At 39.6% G+C, this 20643-nt stretch overlaps 2 protein-coding genes across 3 annotated transcripts in view; one reads left to right on the top strand and one right to left on the bottom strand.

Moving 5' to 3' along the window:
- COG5 (component of oligomeric golgi complex 5) overlaps positions 1-9446 on the bottom strand; it is a 181922-nt gene extending 172476 nt beyond the window's left edge. Inside the window, exons 1-5 of the mRNA XM_080392755.1 lie at positions 9309-9446; positions 8253-8392; positions 7219-7276; positions 4603-4657; positions 4434-4503 (exon numbers count right to left, since the gene is read on the bottom strand). Of these exons, the coding sequence (XP_080248881.1) occupies positions 4434-4503; positions 4603-4657; positions 7219-7276; positions 8253-8392; positions 9309-9375 (390 nt within the window). The 5' untranslated portion in view covers positions 9376-9446. The remainder of the gene's footprint in view (positions 1-4433; positions 4504-4602; positions 4658-7218; positions 7277-8252; positions 8393-9308) is intronic.
- DUS4L (dihydrouridine synthase 4 like) lies at positions 9396-19909 on the top strand. Of its 2 annotated transcripts, none has more exons than XM_080392767.1 (7): positions 9396-9498; positions 10060-10191; positions 10436-10557; positions 14018-14135; positions 15586-15708; positions 16683-16909; positions 18506-19909. In XM_080392767.1, exons 2-7 carry the CDS (start codon positions 10085-10087, stop codon positions 18751-18753), a joined length of 945 nt encoding a protein of 314 aa, XP_080248893.1. In that variant the 5' UTR covers positions 9396-9498; positions 10060-10084; the 3' UTR covers positions 18754-19909. The 2 variants fall into 2 exon arrangements, with proteins under 2 accessions (XP_080248893.1, XP_080248894.1); XM_080392768.1 differs by lacking the exon at positions 18506-19909 and adding an exon at positions 17448-18245.
- The last annotated feature ends 734 nt before the right edge of the window (positions 19910-20643 follow it).

Genomic DNA, 20643 nt, shown 5'->3' with positions numbered 1-20643 from the left:
ATAATAGACACAGAGAAACAGCAAGAGATACATCAAGTGTAGAGTTCCTCTAGGTTGGATAGGGTCAGTGAGGCTAGGAGATACATGCTACAGGAGCAGCAACATTCTGGAGTGGGTAACATCTAAACTAGAGTTCAGAAACCTGATTCAAGAGAAGGTAAAAAAGTATGTGGATTTCAGCACAGTCATAGGTACAGTCCAATTATCTGCAATCAAATTAACAAGAGGTAAATGAGAAATTTGGAACAGGTAAAACGTAGTTGTTCTGAGGTATTTTTCCTGGTACTGAAGGCAAAGCTGCCTGAAGTATTTACCTTATGGATATCAAAATTAAAGTTACTTTAAAAAAATATTTAGTATCTGACAGTCTTTGAACCCTTTTTTAGGCTCAAGTTAATGTCTTGAAAACAAATGTCATAGTGCACATGAAAATATGTACAAGTGAGTAATTTCAACCAATATTCAGTGGACTGCACAACTTGTCAGTCTCTTCCCTATGCCAGCACAAACCAGCATCAACACAAATATTTACAGCTTAATTTTGTTAAACACCTAGGCATACAGTAAGGAAAAATTAGAGAAAGCCCCACTGAGGCAAATCAAAAGCACAATTACTCTTACTGCTTTTGGCTCTGTATCACATAGTCTGAAGTGCAAGTTTCCTAAGTATTCTATGACAACTTAACCACATGATTTCTGTTACCATTAGTGAGAACCAAGTGAGGCTTATCCTACTTTGAGAGATTAACGCATTAGCTTTTATTAATTCATTTCTTTAATTGGAAAATTCTTGATCCACAGATCACTTTCATATCTGTAAACTGATTTTCTGCAAGATGAATCAAAAATAGCTTTTTATATAGTGCACTGTGCTTCACCAAGTAAGAGGGCACAGTATTACTACTTTGCTTTCAAATTTAATTACTCTCTAATCCAATTGTGTACTCCTGGCTAATGTTTTTCCCTAGGAATTCAACTTCGGTTATCTTCTGGCTATCTTTTACTTTACATGCCAAAAGATTCTTTTTCATTGAATTGTTGCTCATTATCTCCTGTTCCAAGAAACAATCTTTTAAAAGGACTATCAAACTGAGTAAGAGCTGGGAAAAGTTACATTTAGATACAAAAGCAAAAAAAGTTTTAACTTCTGGCCCTATGAATTAGAAGGAGAAGAAAAATCCAAAGACATGAAGATACAGTCTTAACTTCACAGTGATTGCTACTGCATTGTGCCCTTGACAAAGATTGTGTTTCACCCAAGTATTTCCATTTATGTGAGTTGTTCAACTTACTAAAACTCGCAGTCACTGTAAAAGAATGCAATATGAGGACCGTATAATGGAAATAAAAAATCTTATCTAATAGTGGAATTGTTCACAGATGCTAGATCCGCTAACCTGCCCACCTGCATAACAGAAGTTTGAACTAATTCAGTAAACATTCCCTTTGTGAGTGGACAGAGTATGCTTTTCTAAAGAAGATGCTTTCATCCAAGAAGGAATTAATTCCACTGTTCAAGCAGGAATTAATTTGGAAAAGGCCTGTGGCCTCAGTTAGTCCTGGTGATTTTAGTAAAGATAAAACTAAAACCCCATTTTTCTCAAGATTACATGTTAGTTACCTCCTGAAATTTAAAGCAACATATCAACACGAACAGACATTATTGCTACAATTCGAGCAATCAAAAAGCCTCTTACTTTTAATCTCAAGTTAATTTTAAGAAATTACTGAAAGAAGACATAATTAGAAAGAGAGGACTACTTGAAAATGTGCCAGTGCGTAGCTCATATATGCAATTGCATCTAACTGTCAGATCACAATGTAATTGAGTGTATATATAACAGAAGCCTGAAGAAAGATGAGAGTCCTCTATGTTCAAACTACAATAGTTAGTTAGTACGGCCAGGATGAAATCTGCTACTACTAGCACCAGGATGAAATCTGCTACTGGTCAATATTTTAAAGAGAGAACAACTTTAAAATATAGAATTACTACTTTTCAAAAAGGTTTTAAAATTTGGCTATTATAAAGATTATAAGGATTTTTAAACACCGATATACCTAAAATTAAGAAAATATGTGGAATCACAGAGCTGCACAGAAAGTAAAGAGAACATGTAGAAACACAGAGCTGTACAGAAAATACTCCTCTGAAGGACAAACACTCTGTCTACATATTTCCTCTGTTAACTATTCCCATTTAGCTTGTGATCTACCACGGAAAGACTCAGAAGAGGACAGTATGATTTAAAGTAAGAAGTAAGCTTTGTGAGTCTGCTGCTCCCTTGGGATACCATGAAGCTCTAAGAGCAGAGCAAGACATAATATACACAAGCACACGGCAGAGATTTAGAATTCACGACTAGATTTGAAGTTTGACAATGAATTTGCAGCGAGAATGTTTATGAAAAAGCCAGACTATATTAAAAACAATTAAGGATGGCAAAATCCAGCTTTATGCAAGCCAAATATTCCTTCAGTTTGTGAGCAGTCCCACAGCAATCAATGGAGAAGCACTAAAATAATACCATCATGAATACAAGGGGCCCTTAAACACCACGTGTTCAGCAAAACATACCTGCCAACCCTACAGATTTTGACAGAAGGCAACCTCTTTTATCATCTACCTTTTTCTATTACTCTACCAACTGTACATCACCTGATAAAACGAGCAAGTCTGTAAGTGTGCCATGCCACAAGTCCTGCATTTGGGACCAATATCACGCACAAAGCCCTGTCACCGCCAGGAAGTGAACTATTTGCTGTGCTGTTGTTGCTCTTCTTCCCCGAACAAACAAGTCAGCCAGCTAAAGAGACACCACAGCAGTGCCCCTTGGGGAAGCAGATCTCAAAGGCCTATGGACTCAACTTGCCTTAAGTCCAGCTGCATTTCGTAATTATGGTGTCCTGACCCTCGACTCCTCCCAGCAGCATAGTGCAACGTAAAGCACTCACTACGTATCTGCAACACCAGACAGCAGCTCTCGTGCCAAGGATGGACTGTCACTAGCAGAGCTGGAATCACTGTACCTCTCTCTACACTGAGATAAGTAAGTGGATTTGGATGCTAGGAAGTGCACCTCTTTCTTCCGACTTACAGCCAAGAAAAGCCAGATATTACAAACTCGCTGGCAGAGGCTGAGTAACGCTGACCCTAGATGGATGCTGCTTTCTCACCTCAGGAAAATACATGTAACCCTGCTACAGCAAAGAGTAAGCAAGAGCACCCAAGAAATATTTCTTAAGTTCAGGGACTCATTCTTCTCTGAAGTCCTCCTGCAGTTTGACTTTGTGTAAGATCAGGGCAGAAATTATATTAATCTTTAGCCCCAATTTCCCACAACCCTTTCCACAGCTGCAACATACGTAAGAGAACAAAAAAAAATCTGCACATGACCTGCCAACAGGGAAGTCAGAGAAGTTTTGCCCAGTGGCAAAAGCAGTAACAGCTGGAGTTGAAAAGAACAAGAGAAGCAGCTGGACAAACTGGCTGAACTTCACTGCTACTGAAAGTAATACAGAAAATAGTAAGTTCAGCTGAGAGACTAGTGCAGCTGCTCCACCAGCCCCCAGACTAGAAACTGCATGACCATTTGCAGCTTCATCTACTCTACTGTACAACAGCAGTCACCCACAGATGGCAATCTACTTGAGTTCATATCCACAGCTCAAATTTCAGCTACTAAAAGGTAAGTTCCTAGTTCTGCGAAGCTAAGGTAAACTTGTGAAGACAAAGAGTTCAAACAACAACTGATTAAACATTTGTGGATTTGGAGTTGTGCTGCTTTTCAAACCATAAACTGAACAGAATGCAGCTACATGACTCCTGAAGATCTGTGGAGTAGTTTTCAACCATTATAAAATCAACAATGGAAGTGTTGCCATCGTTGTGATAAGCTCTCTCCCATTGCTATCCTCCAACAGAGATCTACATTCTCCTGTAGGCTTTGCTTATATTTAAAAGACAGGAACAACTATGTACCTGAGCTTATAAAACTCCAGAACCACAATTGGTTCCATAAGTTGCATCTTGACTATTTTGAAAGAATTAATTCCCAAACTCTTTACTAAACTGCAGCCAAGCACACGTTAACTTACATCTTTGATATAATGGCACCATAACATCAAATACCAAAATTACACAAACAGTAATGAGAATTTAATTAATCTGTACTCAAGATAACCCTTCAGTCTTCCCTCCACCTCTTCAAAAACTCACTTAGCTAGCGCAAAGGTCAGTTTCCATATTACTTAGCAATATGAAGCACTTCTCAGTAGCTCATGAAGACACACACAAATACTGATTTTCCTTGAGAAATACTGACAACGAACTACAGGCTACTGGACTATGAAAATTCCACCCATGCCTGACAACTGGGAAATAATACACATTCAGAAATGGTTTTTTAAAGTCCATTTTGCATACAACTTACTTGAAGTTTTGCTAGCTGAGCTGTGCGAGACACTATTTTGTTGTAGGGGTCAACGATTTTAACTCTAATTCTGAAAATAAGAAGAGAATTTATTTATAGCAGTATTAATAAGTAACATGACAGAACAACTAAGAATTTCTACTTTCTAACCACATAATGAATGGCATACCTATCAACAGTACTCTGTAAAGCACCAATTCTCGTCTGCATCATTTGGAGAACACCTGCAAAATAAAGCAGATTTTTTACATGGAACAGTTATCAATTACAGAAAAAATTATTCTTCAAATCATAGTAACTACTTCTGACTAGCATAAAAAAAAAATCCCCCTTTACAACAAAGCATTCAAACAGACTGAAATTAATAAAACACAGCATATTTGGAAATAAACTGAGCAGGTAGTAGATCACTTACTGAATGTTACGGAAAATTTATTGGTAGAGAACGCAAACCTACAGAAGAAATATCACTCAAATTCATCATATGTTAAGTTTCAAGTAATATTTAGAGTATGCTGCTTTCTAAAAGAATGACGATCAGGACTGCTGTTCAAAGGCATATAACCTGCTACAAACACCTGAACATGACATACAAAAAAGCACAACCTATATAACACTATTTATTTAACGTAGTGACTAGACAGTTCAGAGAAATCAACAGACAAAGAGAACTGAGAAGATAACCAACTCCATTTCAAGGTTTTCTTCCTGTGCATAAGCATCTCTGGCAAAAAGTAAGGTATCAGTGTCATTGTGAGGTCATCTAATTTAGACTACAGAGCAAACTACATTAATCATGTTTGTTCCAGATTAGTTTGGCAAAACAGCACAAAGAAAGCCCACAAGCATGCTTGTTCTTTTCTTGTTAAATTGCAAAGCAGGCAAGGGTAGCAGTCATTTTTGCAAATATGGAATCAGCCTGATGAGACTTTAATAAAGTTATAAAAATCCAGGCCTACGGAATTATTTTTGTTCCAGTTATTGTTAGCATTCTCGAACATACTACATTTTTGTAAAGCCCTGTTTACAAGCATGTCATCATCAAATTGGATAAAACTGAAATATGATAGAGTAAGATAGAAGACCAACAAAACTACTGCTAATGGTTTTATTCAGCTTGTCCGGTAGTGGGACTGTATCTCATATATTTTAAATAAATATGCAAACTCCCATCTTCTCTATATTTCAGAACTATTAACCTAGTTAGTAACAGACTCAGGAGTTCTCAGACCTTTATACATGGAATGGTAGGCATGCAATTCTCACGCATCAGAGGACGAAGATATCTGATATGGTGGAAAGCTGGCAAAATAGGCTGAACTTTCTACTGCACATTGCAATAATGTGGCAGGGCCAGTAGCATGACGTTGCTGCATCCATGACTGTGACATTGCTATAAAGCATACAGCAGTCCTTTTGCCAGAAGGTAGAATTAGGATGAGTGAGAAAGCAATCTACCCTCTCCCATCTTCTGTGTAAGATATGGGATGGCTACTATTTAGCCTACCTTGAACTAACAGGTAGCTCAAGGTATCTACTGAGCTACCTATAGACAGAAAAGAGCATGTATAACAGATCAGTGTACCATTAAAAAGAGTTCACAGACCTAAAAAAAAAAAAAAAAAAAAAAGCACTCTACAAGCTGGGTGTATAGATTTGAAACATTTAATGAGATTCACTTTCACACATCCAAATCATTGTATATGCTGTGAATTAACTCCATAATCTTCACTGGCTAACTTTCTTGATAAAAATACCAAGAGCTACGCGATTCTGACTTCATAATGAAAATTTCTGTTGAAATCCATCTTTTCTTTTTCTTATGAATCTTGATTCAGTGTTTCTTCTACAGTGACCATGTATCACGTGTAGCAGAAGCAGGGCAGACAGAAGAAAGTTTTACAAAACTTAAAACATCATATTTGTGTGCACAGACTTTTGATTTTTCTGGCAGCTGCAGACTGAAGTTTCTACTGATGTCTCCAGTACCAAACACTTTTCAGGGTTAGAATCTCTGCATGCCCTTCTTCCCTCACACACAGAAAAGGTCTCTTAAAGAGCATAACCCTAAGTAAATAGAGAAATTTGAACAAATTTGAGGTGAAATAGATTTTATCTTTACTTTGGGTTAGTAGCTGTAAAACACACCCTATTTGCCACATCTGCCTTACAGAAATGTTTTATAACTGAATAGTTGTCTTGAAGTACTTCATTCTTTCCCCAGAGCAATTTTAGGAAGGAAGGCCTTCAGAAACAACCATGATTTCAGAAAACACAATTCCCCTGAACACAAATTTCTGAAAATTGACTGGGAGCTATTTATCAGTCACAAGATTGACTTACTAGGAAAAAAATACCTCAGTGCAGTTAAGATTTTGTGTTAAAGCCTCTTTGGTTAAGATTTGCAAACTATGCAACAAATGCATACACAACATGCACAAATTTGGTATTAATGGCAACAATTATCAGCTAATGTTGCAACAAAAATTAGGTTTATTTAGAAATATATATTAAAAGGTCAAAAAGACTTGGTTGCTAAGATCTGATTATTGAAACTCGTTTTCCTATGAAGTAGTTACTGCAGAGAAGTATCAGCCAAATCTTCTCCCTGGAGCTCCATCTACTGACATCGAAAAAAAGCAGCCACAAGTTACTTACTCCTCAGAAGACAGATTTGTAGGCTGAACATTAGGGGCCGAAGTTGGCAATAACTGACATTCTCTGCAGATGTTAGAAGTGCTCCCTCCATTGTAAGAAGGAACAAGCATAATATAACAGCATTTACCTTCCAGGGATTCAATTCCAGTTGCTTGGGCCAACAGGTCTTCATGCCTTGCAACAACCTTAACGAAAAACAGAGTAGAGAAATCAGCACAGAAGAATGGGGATGTGTGCCTGAAAGGATGATTATTAATACATCATCATCATCCCTACATTAGCCAGACACAGGAAAAAGCAGACACACCTTAAAAATGAAAGGGCTTTCAGAGGACATTTTAATTCACAAAAGCAGCAAGGTCAGAATAAGAGGGTCTGTAACTGCAGCACAGCTAACATTAATTAAAGCCAGGACAGCAATCACATTTCAACACACCTTCACATATAACCATAATTGTAAATGCAAGCTTATTAATCACACAGTAATAATGCATATGTATATTCACATTTTTAATATTTTCTTTCCTATTTTTGACATTCAGAAACTAGTTCCCAAAAAATATCAAAACTGGGGCGAAGGAAAGAAGGAAGCAGGTTTTGAAACTCCACATAAACTTTGTTCTCACTGCAAAGTCCGCTGTGGATTTATGGCGTCTGCATAGATTTTACCAAAAAGCCTTCTACCATCCAACCTCAGAAGTCCTTCTGAAGGTGTGTTAACATAGATTATATTATATCTGCCCAGGTCAGCCTTGGAGCCTAGGCTACTACTCTCCAGCCCAGGCTGAAAGGATGCATGTTAAATCACTCACTATCTTCTCACAGTTGTCATCCTAAAACACAGGCATTTCTGATAGCTGGAGATGCTCATTTGGAAAGAGCCAGGGAACTTCCTTACAAAGAAGAGCGGAACCTCCATCTATACAGAGACTGGCTGCAGAAACTGAAAATGAAGTGAGTGTATGGCTTTTTGGTGGGAGTATTAAGAATGGGCTTGACTAAGTATCAGATTCACTACTAGTTTTGCTGTAAGTTGTACCTTTAGTTAACTGCTTGCAAAATACACTGGGAAATTTCAGAAGCAACAAGATCCTAAGGTTACTAAGCTTTTCACTAGTTGGTATCAACCATCCCTGAATAACAGGTATGCTTTAAACTTACTTGTAAATGAAGCTCTTTATCCAACTGACTAATACCTTGGGCAAGTTTTGCCAGTTGCTCAGCTATCACAGCCTGATGGATAGACTGGGAAGTGTAGGCTTTCACATCAAAGTCTTCTCTGAAGAAGTCAGCGTAACATTCTGAAAAAAATTTAAATTTTATCTTCATACTTCAGAGCAGTTAAAAAATATTTATGAACCTAAAGCATAGAGTTCTCTCTCTGACCTTCAATTTCTCCAAACGTAACAGCGTGTGTTCTCTGTATCATGTAATACAAATGTGACACCAATGTGGGAAGAGACCACAATCAAGAGAAACAAGTTTGGAGGTGATGCCTGTGTTTGGGTTGAGTTTTTTTGTACATGGTGATAAAGACTCATGTTCCTTTATTGCCCACAGCCTTTTCTTGAGCAGAATACACCTTTCTTCTCCAAACTTCACAACGTAACTGGGGTGAGGCTACAGAGGTCGTGCCCATAACCAAACACACACCAGCCACCGGGTCAAAACAACACAACAACCACGGAGGGTCGAGCTGGCAGGAGACGCACCTCCACGAGACCGAACCGGACTCTTACAACAGTATCGGTTTATAAAATTAACTAAATTAAGAAACGACACTGCAATGACGGTCTCGGACGAAGCCAGACCCGGGTTTCCAGGCAGCTCCTACCGGTATTACCAAGCCCCTCCGCCTCTCAGTGCATCCGCTTTCCCTCAGGAGCAGGCGGGCCACAGCCACCCGCGCCACCCCGCCGGCCCCGGCCGCTCGGGCCCCCGCCAGCAGCCGCGGGTCCCGCTGTCCCCCCCGGCGCCGCCGCCCCAACTTTCCGCGACTTGACACCACGGGAATTCACGGCCCCCCTCGCCCCGTCCCCAGCGCCGGCGCCTCACCCCGGCTCCGACCGCCCTGCCCGACGCCGCCCTCCCGGAGCACCCTCCGTCCCGCCCGCGGACGAGACCCCCCGACATGGCCCCGCCGCCCGGGGCTGCCGCCCGCGCCGAGCCGAGCCAGCGGCGCGCACCCCCAGGCCGCCGCCGCCGCCCGCGCCTCACCGTCCGCCAGCAGCTCGGCGAGCGCCGGGGCCGGGGCCGCGCCGCCGCCCGCCCCCGCCTCCTCCATGCTGGCAGGTGCCGGGAGCCCGCGCGTCACTCCCGGGCGGCGGCGCGCGGCGATGATGGCGAAGGCGCGCGACGGAGGGGGTGGGCCGCCCCGCGAGCGGGCGGCGGGGCTGTGGCGCACGCGGTGAGCGCGGGGCCGCGCGGGGCGCGCGGGGACCCGGCGGGGGTGGCAGCGGCCCGGCCCTCTTCGGCCCCGCGCCTCCGGCACCCGGCAGGCACCGACCGACCCGCGGCAGCCGGCGCAGGCCGGGCCGGGCGGGCCGCAGCCCCCGCCGGGCGGGGAGAGGCGGAGGGAGCTGGGCCTGCAGCGGGAGGCCGGGAGGCGGCGGGCCCGGGCTGCTTCTCGCCCGACTTGAGGAAAAACTTTCTCCCTGAGCCCTGGGGCAGCCCTGGGGCCCCTGGGCCGGGCTCGGGGCCGGCCCTGCGCTGAGGAGCTGGGCGGGAAACCTCCGTGCTGTGAGGAGCGCGGGCGGCGCGGCTGCGGCGGTGCTGCAGGCTGCGAGGCGCCCGGCCGGCGCTCGGTACCTGGTGGTGGCAGAAGGCTTGTTCCTGGCAGCGTGCGAGTGAGGGACTTCTTTCGGGATGCTTTACCAAAAAGCAAGTCCTGTTAAACTATAATGCTTTGCTGCACGGCCCGTGAGAGGTAGCAGAATGACTTGCGTTTCAACGCTGTTTGTTTTTCCAGATGCTAAAAGGATTCCTAATTGTACATGATTGGTGACGCAGAAACTAAAGAATGCCAACTAAAAGATCCCATGGATTTATTTCATTCTGGGCAAGTTGTAAAAATATGTGCCCCTATGGTCCGCTATTCCAAGTGAGTAATTATCACATCAGCTATGTTTTCAGTGTATTCTCTCTGAGGAAGTTATCTTGACTGTAAAAACAGGGATGATTACCTTTTTCTCCTTTATTTAAGATGGAGATAGACATGGGACATGTTTTGTCTTATGATTGTACTTGGACATCTCCACGGTACCGCATGTCAGAACAGCATTTTACAATAGCCAGTAAAAAAAAATGTCTTTACTATTTATCTCTTAATTTTCATGTATCTGCAGGTTGGCTTTCAGAACCTTGGTCAGGAAATATGGTTGCGATTTGTGTTACACACCAATGATAGTGGCAGCTGATTTTGTGAGATCTGCAAAAGCTAGAGACAGCGAATTCACAACAAACAAAGGTATTTTTTTAGATTAACCATTGCCTTGTCAGTATGTTTTATGTGGTGATAAACCAAACTGGCCAAATGAATGAAGTCTGTCACACAACTTGACATCTGTTAGCAGTTTTGGTATACTGTATCTGATTGACTGTAAAACCATAGAAACTCTCTCTAGGTAAGAGAAACACATTCTGGTGATCGTGTGTCAAATGAAATAGTGGAAAACCTTGTCTCCACTTGAAATGAGGGCCTCCAAACTGCGGTGCGGTGGGTTGACCACGCATAGCTGGCCAGTGGCTATGCACCCACACAGCTGCACACTCGTTTCTCTTCCACCCCCCCCCCCAGCAGCACAGGGGGAGAACAGGAAGAGCAAGAGCAAGAAAAATTCACAGGTCAAGATAAAACCAGATTAATAACTGAAGGAAACAAGGAGGAAAAAACCCAAGTGATGCAAAGGCAATCACTTCCCACCTCACGCTATCAGACCAATACCCAGCCAGTCCCCAAGCAATGGCCATCCAGGAACATAATTTACATGTCCCAACACACTTTCACCTTCCCCTGTCACTCCAGTTTTATTGCTGAGCTTGATGGTATATGGTATGGAATATACACTGGATCAGTTTGGGTCAGCCATCCCAGCTGTGTTCACTCCCGATTTTTTGCCCACCCCAATCTATTTGCTGAGGGCAGGGGGAGGCAGAGTGAGAAAAAGGTTTTGACGCTGTGCAAGTACTGTGGCAATAGCCAAAACATTGGTGCGTTATCAACACAGGTTTTGTTGCAAAATCCAAAAGACGGCACCATACGGCCTCCTACAAATAAACTTTAAACAAATTTGAACTTAACTTCATCCCATCTAGACACAGTATGAGATGGTAGTAAGATTCTTTTCCCAGCAGTTGCTGTTTCTTGTGTGTTTCAGAGATGACCACTTATTGCCAGGAAAGGTTTTCTGGTCTCTAATAAAAATAAGAGTGTTGCTAAAGGTGAAAAAATTAACAGATCAGACACTGATACAGTGGAATCAAGGATTGCTAAAAGAAGCGGGGGTTCACATTAACTGGAGTGGAAGGTGGAAGGGGCTGTTGGGGGACTCCTTGCGATATTGAGGGGGTGATAAAAAGGAGCAAGAAGAGACCAGGAAGTTCAAGCATTGATGGGGAGAAGAAGGTTTCAGGCATGCTACAGAAACATAACCAGAACACGAAAAGGAGTGTAAGGAGTTGTAGTGTCCTGGGTGTAAAGCAAAAGAGAAAGTGGTATGAAATATGTGGGAAGAGGTGACAATAACAATACAGATCTTTTGGCATGAAGTGGCTGCAGTGGAAGGGTGTAACAAGGAACATATAAGCATAGGCTGTAACTGGAGGAATGAAAAGAGCGCTGCTAGTAAGACTGGTGTGTAGGATCTATGAAGTGTGATGATTTCATCTATTCAGACCACTGAATTAGTGGTTTCATAAGTGTATATATAATAGCAGGGGAAGTATATTTCATTATTTTAGCACTGGCTGTTTACTATGATGAATTGTTCAAATAGAGCAGTTACAGAGAAAAATCACATTGGAAAGCATAGACTCTTATTAGTAGAATTCAACCTTAAAAAAGCATGAATAATTCTTTGTATGTAAAAATAAATGAGTAGGAACATAGCTGACAATATATATCGTTCAAAGCTCCACAGAGCCACTAGTTTGCCCCCTTTTAATTTACTTACATTTCTGATCTAAACATCATCCTGTGGCATTGAAGTTCCATGGGTCAGATAGTATCTGTAGCGTATTCTAGCAGGTGCAGGGATGGGGAAAGAGGAGATTCTCTGTTACGCTGCAACTTTGCTGCCTGATAATAAGGGGAACAAAATGAAATGTTCTAGTGTTGTAAACAACATATTTTCCCTATTCACCTCTTTCACGCTGGTCTTAATTTTATAGGCCTCTAAAACATTCTGCCTCAAACAGCTTTGCCCAAATTACAGTGTTTACATTATTAGCATTTATGCTTTTAACAAGTAACTCCACAACAGGTTGTGAAATTTTACTGTGGTTTTATGTTTAACTTACTGGCTGTTTGGGGATTTTGTGTTGTAATTAGTGGAGTAGGTTTGGAGTCTACAATTGCAATTTCTGTTTTCCATTTTCTTCAGCATTAATGTTTCTTTGTTGCATATTTCTCAAATAGAGGTAATGTTCTTTGTGGCTGCTGCTAGAAAGTTTAATATGGCTAGACTCAGTATTTTTATTACTTAACGCTCAACCACAAACCTAAGAGTGTGGGATTATTCCAAAATACTAGCTGTAACAAGGTAAATCTTTTCAGCTAAAGCACCGTGTTAAATGGACACTGTTTTGAAAATACGCAAGGGATTGTTTTTTGCTTACCATATGTTTAGGTAACTTCTGGAAGCGTCTTAGCTTGACTGAGAGGGTACTACTGCTCTTTCTGGCAAGCTCCACTGCTTTAAGAACTAATTTTCCACTAAAACAGAATAATCTTCAGAAGCACTTGTGGTCTTTTCAGTACCAGAAGTGCACCTACTTTGTGCATTTTTTGGATCATCTTTTTCCATCAGTGCTCAGTTACCACCCTTTCTCTTAACTGCAGCAATTGTTTATAAGGAAAGTGAGTGCTAAGACTGTTTCGGGTATTTTTAGATGCCTTTGATGTAATGCAATAGCTGTAAAAGAGGAGAGCATGTTCCATATGACCATCTGGCTCTCTGCAGGGGCTTAGTAAATCACAAGTAGTTCAGCAGACCCATGTCGAGGAGCACTGACACTTTGGTTTCCCACTTGAGACAAAGCTGCCTCTGCCTGTGTGTTCTCATGCCAACTCAGCATATCACATTGTAGATAAAAACCAGCCATGGTGGCACAGAAGAGGAAAAAGATGGGCTGTGATAAGGAAGGGCAAACGTTGTGGGTTTTTTAGCTCATTTCTGAACAGTTGGTTCTGTAAGCAGATTTCCCACCAGGCAAGACAGACAGCCGTGTCAGCACAGCAAAGGGGCAGCATGCAGGTAAGAGCAGGCAGGCTAGGAGCGGAAGCATGAAGGCTGTACAAAAATAGAGAATACATAGTTTCATATATCATCTTTGTGAAAGATAAGCACCTGACCAATTTCAGTCAGAAAAAGTATATGTTGACCCAGCAACCATCTAGGACACGTATGTTTGTCTGAATTCCCACCTCTGAATTCCCACCTCTCTTGATAGGCATACTCGTTTAGTAAACACTGGTCAGCTACCTTTATTTGTGATTTAGGGCTTGCAATCACAAAATAGTCAAGTTTGGAAGAAACTCTGTAGATCACGTTATCCAGCTCGCCTGCTCGAGCAGGGTTGCCTAGAGCTGGTTGCCCAGGGCCATGGCCAGACAGCCTTTCAATATATGAAAAGCATTCAAAATTTAGAATTTCTTCTTTTTATTTTCTAGGGGATTTAAAATCTCTAAATGTCTTTTCATTGGCTAGGTGATCATCCATTGATTGTTCAGTTTGCTGCTAAAGAAGCACAGGTTTTGTGTGATGCTGCCCGTATCGTATGTCCTTTTGCAGATGGAATAGACCTAAACTGTGGCTGTCCTCAGAGGTAAAGTTTTGAAAAAGCTGGGTAAATATGATGAAGTAATTTGAGATTAAACAATATTGATCTTCATTTTCATAGTAATTGCTGTCTTAATTTAAAAATAGACATCAAGAGAGAAATAGCTTTTTAACCTGTCAGAAACGTCTGTGTGGCAAGACACTGTTCTGAATGTTCTGAGATGCCTGTCACCATGGTGAGACTGGGAAAACCAGGTGTATTTGCCAACTTGCCTTTAATTTCTGTGATACTGCATGTTGGCTTAGAAGTGAAGTGGCCATCCCTTCTCAACAGCTGTTAAATATGCATTACCCAGAAGAGCTTGTTGAAAATAATTTGGAGAGGGTTTTGAGAAATGATGTGGCAATTCCCAAAATAATGAGGCAAGCCACTGATGTCTCAGATTTCTGCAAGAGAAGGATAGTCTCTAAAATGTAATTATACGTATTATATTATTCAGGAAGTGTTGAAAAGAATTTCTTCCATCTTTTATTAGGTTTATAAGTACAGTGAATTAGTGATCTACTTCTCACTTAAATTGATAAAGATTTTGTCTTGACAGTGAAACAGTAATGCACAAATGAAGATTCCTGCTAACTGGTTCAACTGAGAACCATTTATTACAGGCTTGTCAGGCAGTCTTCTTCTAAGTGAAGACCTCAAAAATAAATGTAGGAAAGCAAAAGATAATATTACAGTGCAAATACTTCATTTGTCTATCCTAATTAGGTTGTCTTGACTTAAAGTTACAGTATTTGAGAAAACTCTTTTCTGGAGACATCTGAGATTTCAGAATGGAAGTGTAGGTTTTTTTCTATGCTAACTACAGTTAAATACGCCAACTCCTACGTTCCTTTTAGGCCAAAAAGATACTCTTGCATTTGAATCCTTTGTTTCTTGTGCATGCTAGTTTCAGATAACAAAACTTTATATACTTAATCTGCATTTATAAGAAAAATTGTTTAAGAAAAAAACTGCTGCTAAATGGAAGCAAAGGTTATTTCCTGCCAATCAAAATAAAGTGTTTTGCAGTTGAGAGAAAACAGAGTATTACTGAAATCATATCCTTACTTGCACTTCAAAAATCTTCCTTTCCAATCCAAAGTCATTTTCTCTTCAGAAGAAATCTATGACCCAATGGAAGCAGAATCATCAAACTATTTTATGTGTAATTTGATTAAATGTTAATTTATCTTCCTTGCCAGTCCATTTTGTGGACAGAAAATTGAACTGGAAGAGATTAGAAACTTGTCCAGAGTTCTAACAGCACAATGGAGACTGAATCAGGATCTAAGAGCTGGTGTCAAACTGCAAACAATCATTGATCTACAGCCAGTACTCTCTCTTGTTTACTCAGCCACACATTTTGAAGGTCCTAAGGAAATAAACTGATGTATTTAACTGAAATTGGTCTGCATTGTTTCAAATATAGAATAAAAATGTTCTTCTTTTAAAGGTGGGCGATGGCAGAAGGTTATGGTGCTTGCTTAATAAATAAACCAGAGCTTGTTCGAGATATGGTGAGACACGTACGGAATCAGATCGACAACCCTAGATTTTCAGTATCTATTAAAATAAGGTAGGTCTAACTTAAGTGCTGTTTGTGGTACATGGAAGAATTCTTTTGATTTTTTTTAAAGAAACATGTTAGTATGATAGTTACACCGTACTTTAGTATATGTAATTCTGATGGTGTAATATTACACATTATAATAATTTCCTTACATGTGAAGAATGCTGAGATTTTTTGACCTCAGATGGTGAAAGAGTATCTGGGGAAAGTAGTCCCAACCTTAGATAGTAGAACCAGCACAGCCTTTGACTACTTACCCACATAACTTAATGGATGCTAGAAATTTTTGTAATCCAAATGACATGAAAGTACAAGTTAAAAGGTTTAGGGTTGCATAAAAGGAAATCAATGCATAGTCTGTATCATCACAAGGGTTTACTTTATGAGCTGTTTTGAGGCCAGAGCCACAGTTGCTGTTGGCTATAAAGGGTAGGGTAACAGAACTGAAAACTAGTCCCCACAGCTGCTGTAAGGAGCACATCCTGCTTCCCTTCATCACTTTCTAAACTTCTGTAAACCATCGCTTTGCATTGCTTTGTACCATTTCATCCACTATTTATACACATATCCCGTGTGGCTTTTGTGTATTTGTCAGTTAAGTTTCAACTCAGTTTGCAATCCTTCATAAAAGGGGAACTGCTACAAATCAGGGTTTTTTTCACAAAACATGCAAAATAATGATGTTTATTTTAGAATCCTTAGGGCACTCTTGCTCAAATTCTATAGCATCTTGCTATAAAATTTACCATGTATATTTCAGAGATGTGACATAATTGGGAAGTGCTAAATTAAATATTGGTTTCTATACATTAAATCCATGTCTTTATTTAAAAAAAAAATCTTTTATCTTCCAACAGTAATATTTTCTTTATTTCTACTGTTCCTTATACAAATCTGTGGTAACTCCCCCTTATGGAGGAGGGCTTCTTATACAGTTCAGGTAACTTATTATCTAATGTTTTCATTCCTTGGAATTTCAGGATCCATGAGGACTTAAAAAGAACAGTTGACCTGTGTCAGAAAGCTGAAGCAACTGGAGTTTCCTGGATTACAGTACATGGAAGAAGTGTAGAAGAAAGACATCAGCCTGTACATTATGAAGCAATTAAAATAATTAAACAAAGCATGTCTATACCTATTGTGGCTAACGGAGACATTAAAACTTTAAAGGATGCTGAAAATGTTCATCACTTGACAGGAGCAGATGGTAAGATTAAATGTACTCTATTTTCTAAGTAAACTTACAAATCAGTTTTCAAAGTACTTTGGCTGTGAGTAGGACATGATTTGAGTGCTTTTTACTCTTTGAGGAGACAAATGAAAGAGCATATTTTAGATGCCTTATAAACTTATAAACGGAATCACTTGTAATCATCAGAGGACTAGAGCAGTGTTATTCAAAGCCACAATTAACAATTTCCGAGGCAAATTACAAAAGCTCTTTGCTTAATTATGCTATCTCAGTAGCAGAGTACAGGGGGACCTTCAGACATTCATTCCATGTCTTTATGGAGCTGATCATCTTTTAAAGAACCATAAACTTCCACTTGGAAATCTCTACTTCCTGCACATGGGACCAGATTGCTTATAGTAAGAATATGGCAGAAAAAAGGAATATTATTAAGCCAGATACTTAATAGTTAAGATGGTTGACTTCAAGGTCGCAGTGAGGCCTTGCACTGTCATGTCTGTATGTATTTACCTTGTCTTACACTTCAGTGGTAAAATTTGGGGATTTTTTGCAGGATTTCCCTGCAGTTATTTAGTCACAATGGATTCCTGCAACTCTCTATGGTTTCAAGACAATATGGAAGTTCAGTGTATGTTTTGAAGACGTGATCTGTATCTACACACTTTGGATCTTACAGCTAGAGAACAACAGGACAGAGAACAATAGCTAGTATCATAAGGAAAAGTTCGTGTGCTAGGTTTCTTTTGACATACTATTGGTGCTTAATAGCAACAACAAAAATCAGTTGAACTGAACTGCCATGCTGCTGCAGTGACTTTCCCCCCAAATACAAAGCAGGAAGGAAATACATAACAGAAAAGAACGTCCTCATAGCCCAGCTGACCATCTTCAGTAGCAAAAATATGAAGTGTTAGGTTTTTTCTGCCATCTACAATAGTAAAAGAAATTTTTCATTTTTGATCATCCTATTTTTTAAGAAAAGACTAAGTGTGATAGATTATATGTTGGCAGTGCAGGAAAACAGAATCCCTTAATCACAGCAAAATTGCAATAGAACTTGTATGGGTTTATCTGACAGTTTGAGATTACAGTTACAAATACACTGGCTTGTTCAGAAAGATTTACTGCAGATCAAGAGCCCTGAAATGTATATAATTGAGACATTGAGCTCTTTATTGGAAGGATTCTAGGTCAGTGAATCAGCTGAGTTGCACTAAAAATAAATAAATATAGTGTATTGCTACTCTTGTGTTTTTCCATTGTAATTTTATGTTAAAAAGGCAGCCTTGTATGTATGTAGCAAATGAAAACAATACTACTGAATTACAGTTTCAAAAGTAGGGAAGAAAGACTTCTGTGTACTGTGTTTTGTTTCAAAATTTCTAGAAGAATATGTCATCAAGTGGAATGTGTTGACAGGTGTTGTAGGTACTCTGAGGTCTGGATTGTTAAATGGATTTCTCTGATACAGCTATAATACCCATGTTCTCCCTTTACTTGTCTGTAAGCTTTGAGTGTTTGTACTAAGGGGTGCTGTACAAAATCTACATGAGGATTTAATGTAAAATTTAAACTATAATGTAACTTACTGCTTTAATTTCCCATTTGAAGGTATAATGGTGGCTAGAGGACTCTTAGCAAATCCAGCTATGTTTGCAGGCTATGAAGAGACACCTTTGAAGTGCATTCAGGACTGGGTTGACATTGCTCTTGAGCATGGAACTCCTTTTACATGTTTTCACCACCACTTAATGTACATGATGGAACGGATAACTTCAAAACAAGAAAAAAAAGTTTTTAATGTTTTATCAAGTACCTCAGCCGTACTAGATTATCTGAATGACCATTATGGTGTGTGATAACTGAAATTATTTTAGTTCTGTGTAAACTATTATTTTGCAATTGTCAGTACACTGTTAAAGTTTTAATTGGGTTCCTTCCTACTTTTTAGTCACGTTAATATATTGCATAAGTGTTTTCAACACAGCATAACATTATGATCAGGGTGATACTGCAGTTGTTTAGTATTTTTATGTCAGCATTTTTCATTCCAGAAAATACTCAATTCTACAAATGTGGAATTCTATTTACGATGCACGAGTACACAGAGAATTGGTCATTGTAAGACTCTGGTAATTTAATTTATTCTTTCACCAGGCAATTGCTTAGAGCAATATGTTTGCAAAACTGGGGCCTTTCTTAAGTGAAACGTCCTAAAGTCAGAAGAACTACTCATAAATAATACCAAGAATTTCAGACCAAAAGAATACAAAGGGAGCAATTATAGGAGTATTTGCTTTAACTGACGTAAGCTGTACTTTTAAATTTGAGTAGGTTTTTCAGGTTTAAAGACTGTGAGGCCTTGAAGCCCAGTATAGTATGGTCTTTTAAATTAGATGTTCCTTTTGCAGACTAAAACTTTCTAGACTTACTTAAAACTCACAAAAATTCCACACCTCTTATAGTGAAAGAAACCTAGAATAGATAAAGGATGATGGAAAGAAGGAAAGAGTAAAATGAAGAGATACTTTTAAGTTCAAACTTAGCTGAATCTAAAGTACAAGCCTTGAAAATTCAATTTAACTAAATTCAGTTTTGTTTATCTACTGTATAATAATTCTATAAAAGATTAAAGCCCCATCATCTACCAAAACAGAACTTTATAGGTCAAAGAAAAGCTGACAGATTCTCTCGGTGAGGCTTTTGCAGTCCTTTCTGCCTGCTGGCATGTTGCTTATCAAAGCATGACAGCCACATGGCTTTGAGTCTTTGTATAGGAGGGAAATAGTGAAAATTAGAACAAGATAATAACATTACACACCAGCTGCATTTGTTCTGCAAGGGAAATTTCACAAATCGTGCAGTACAATTATTTGTAATCAAATAATTTGTTTTCTTTATATGTTTACACAGAAATTCATACCAGAAATTGCTTAGTTTTCTGACTCTGATACATCTATGAATATACAAGTGAATAGTTCTAAATTTTGTAAATAAATTACTTGGTTTTGTAAACAGTTTTAATTTTTTTTTTATTACACTATAAAGTTTAACACCCTGGAGGAGGCGAGGTTGCTTTTGATGCTGGTCCCCAAATCTTAGAATAGTTTAGGTATCTAAATTCTCCCTATATATTTTTTCAATGCAAAGGCATAAAAGACTTGATTAATTTTCGTAGTGAATATGTCTGATTTAGGCATATGGACAACAGTTTGAAAGGCATGGCCTAAGTCATCAAGTCTAGTTCACTACTTAAGACAGCAGTTATTTAACTTCTGATTTTGGTCACCTTCCTCATGTGTTAACAAATGGAAGACTGCAGACGTGCTTTACTATCCAAGGCTCATTGAGACAATCTCTACAACCTTTTCTGCTGCATTAGGTTCTCCATTCCTTCAGACAACTATTTTTTCACTCTTCTGTATCGTTATGTTTTCTTTACATTGGATGAGCAGAATCATGTATAGCATTCCACGTAAAAGCCCAGCAATGTCTTCTGCAGTTCATACTTCTCTTTCTGATGCCTAACTTTTCCTCAGCTAATATTCATCATGTATTTTATGAGCTTCACATTCTACAGCAAAAGTTCTTATTTCCCAACTGCATGACATTATATATCGTACTACCGAATTTTCAGTCTCAAGTTATCCAACTATAGCACAATACTCAATTCTCCTCAGTTCTGAAAATGCCTCCAGCTTCCTGCATCAAAATTAAAACTAAAACTATACAACTGAGTTGTAGAAGGG

Source organism: Falco punctatus (genome assembly GCF_963210335.1).
Source record: "Falco punctatus genome assembly, chromosome: 6".
Lineage (NCBI taxonomy): Eukaryota > Metazoa > Chordata > Aves > Falconiformes > Falconidae > Falco > Falco punctatus.
Note: the sequence above shows the minus strand (reverse complement) of the source record. Positions and strands in the feature narration are given on the sequence as shown.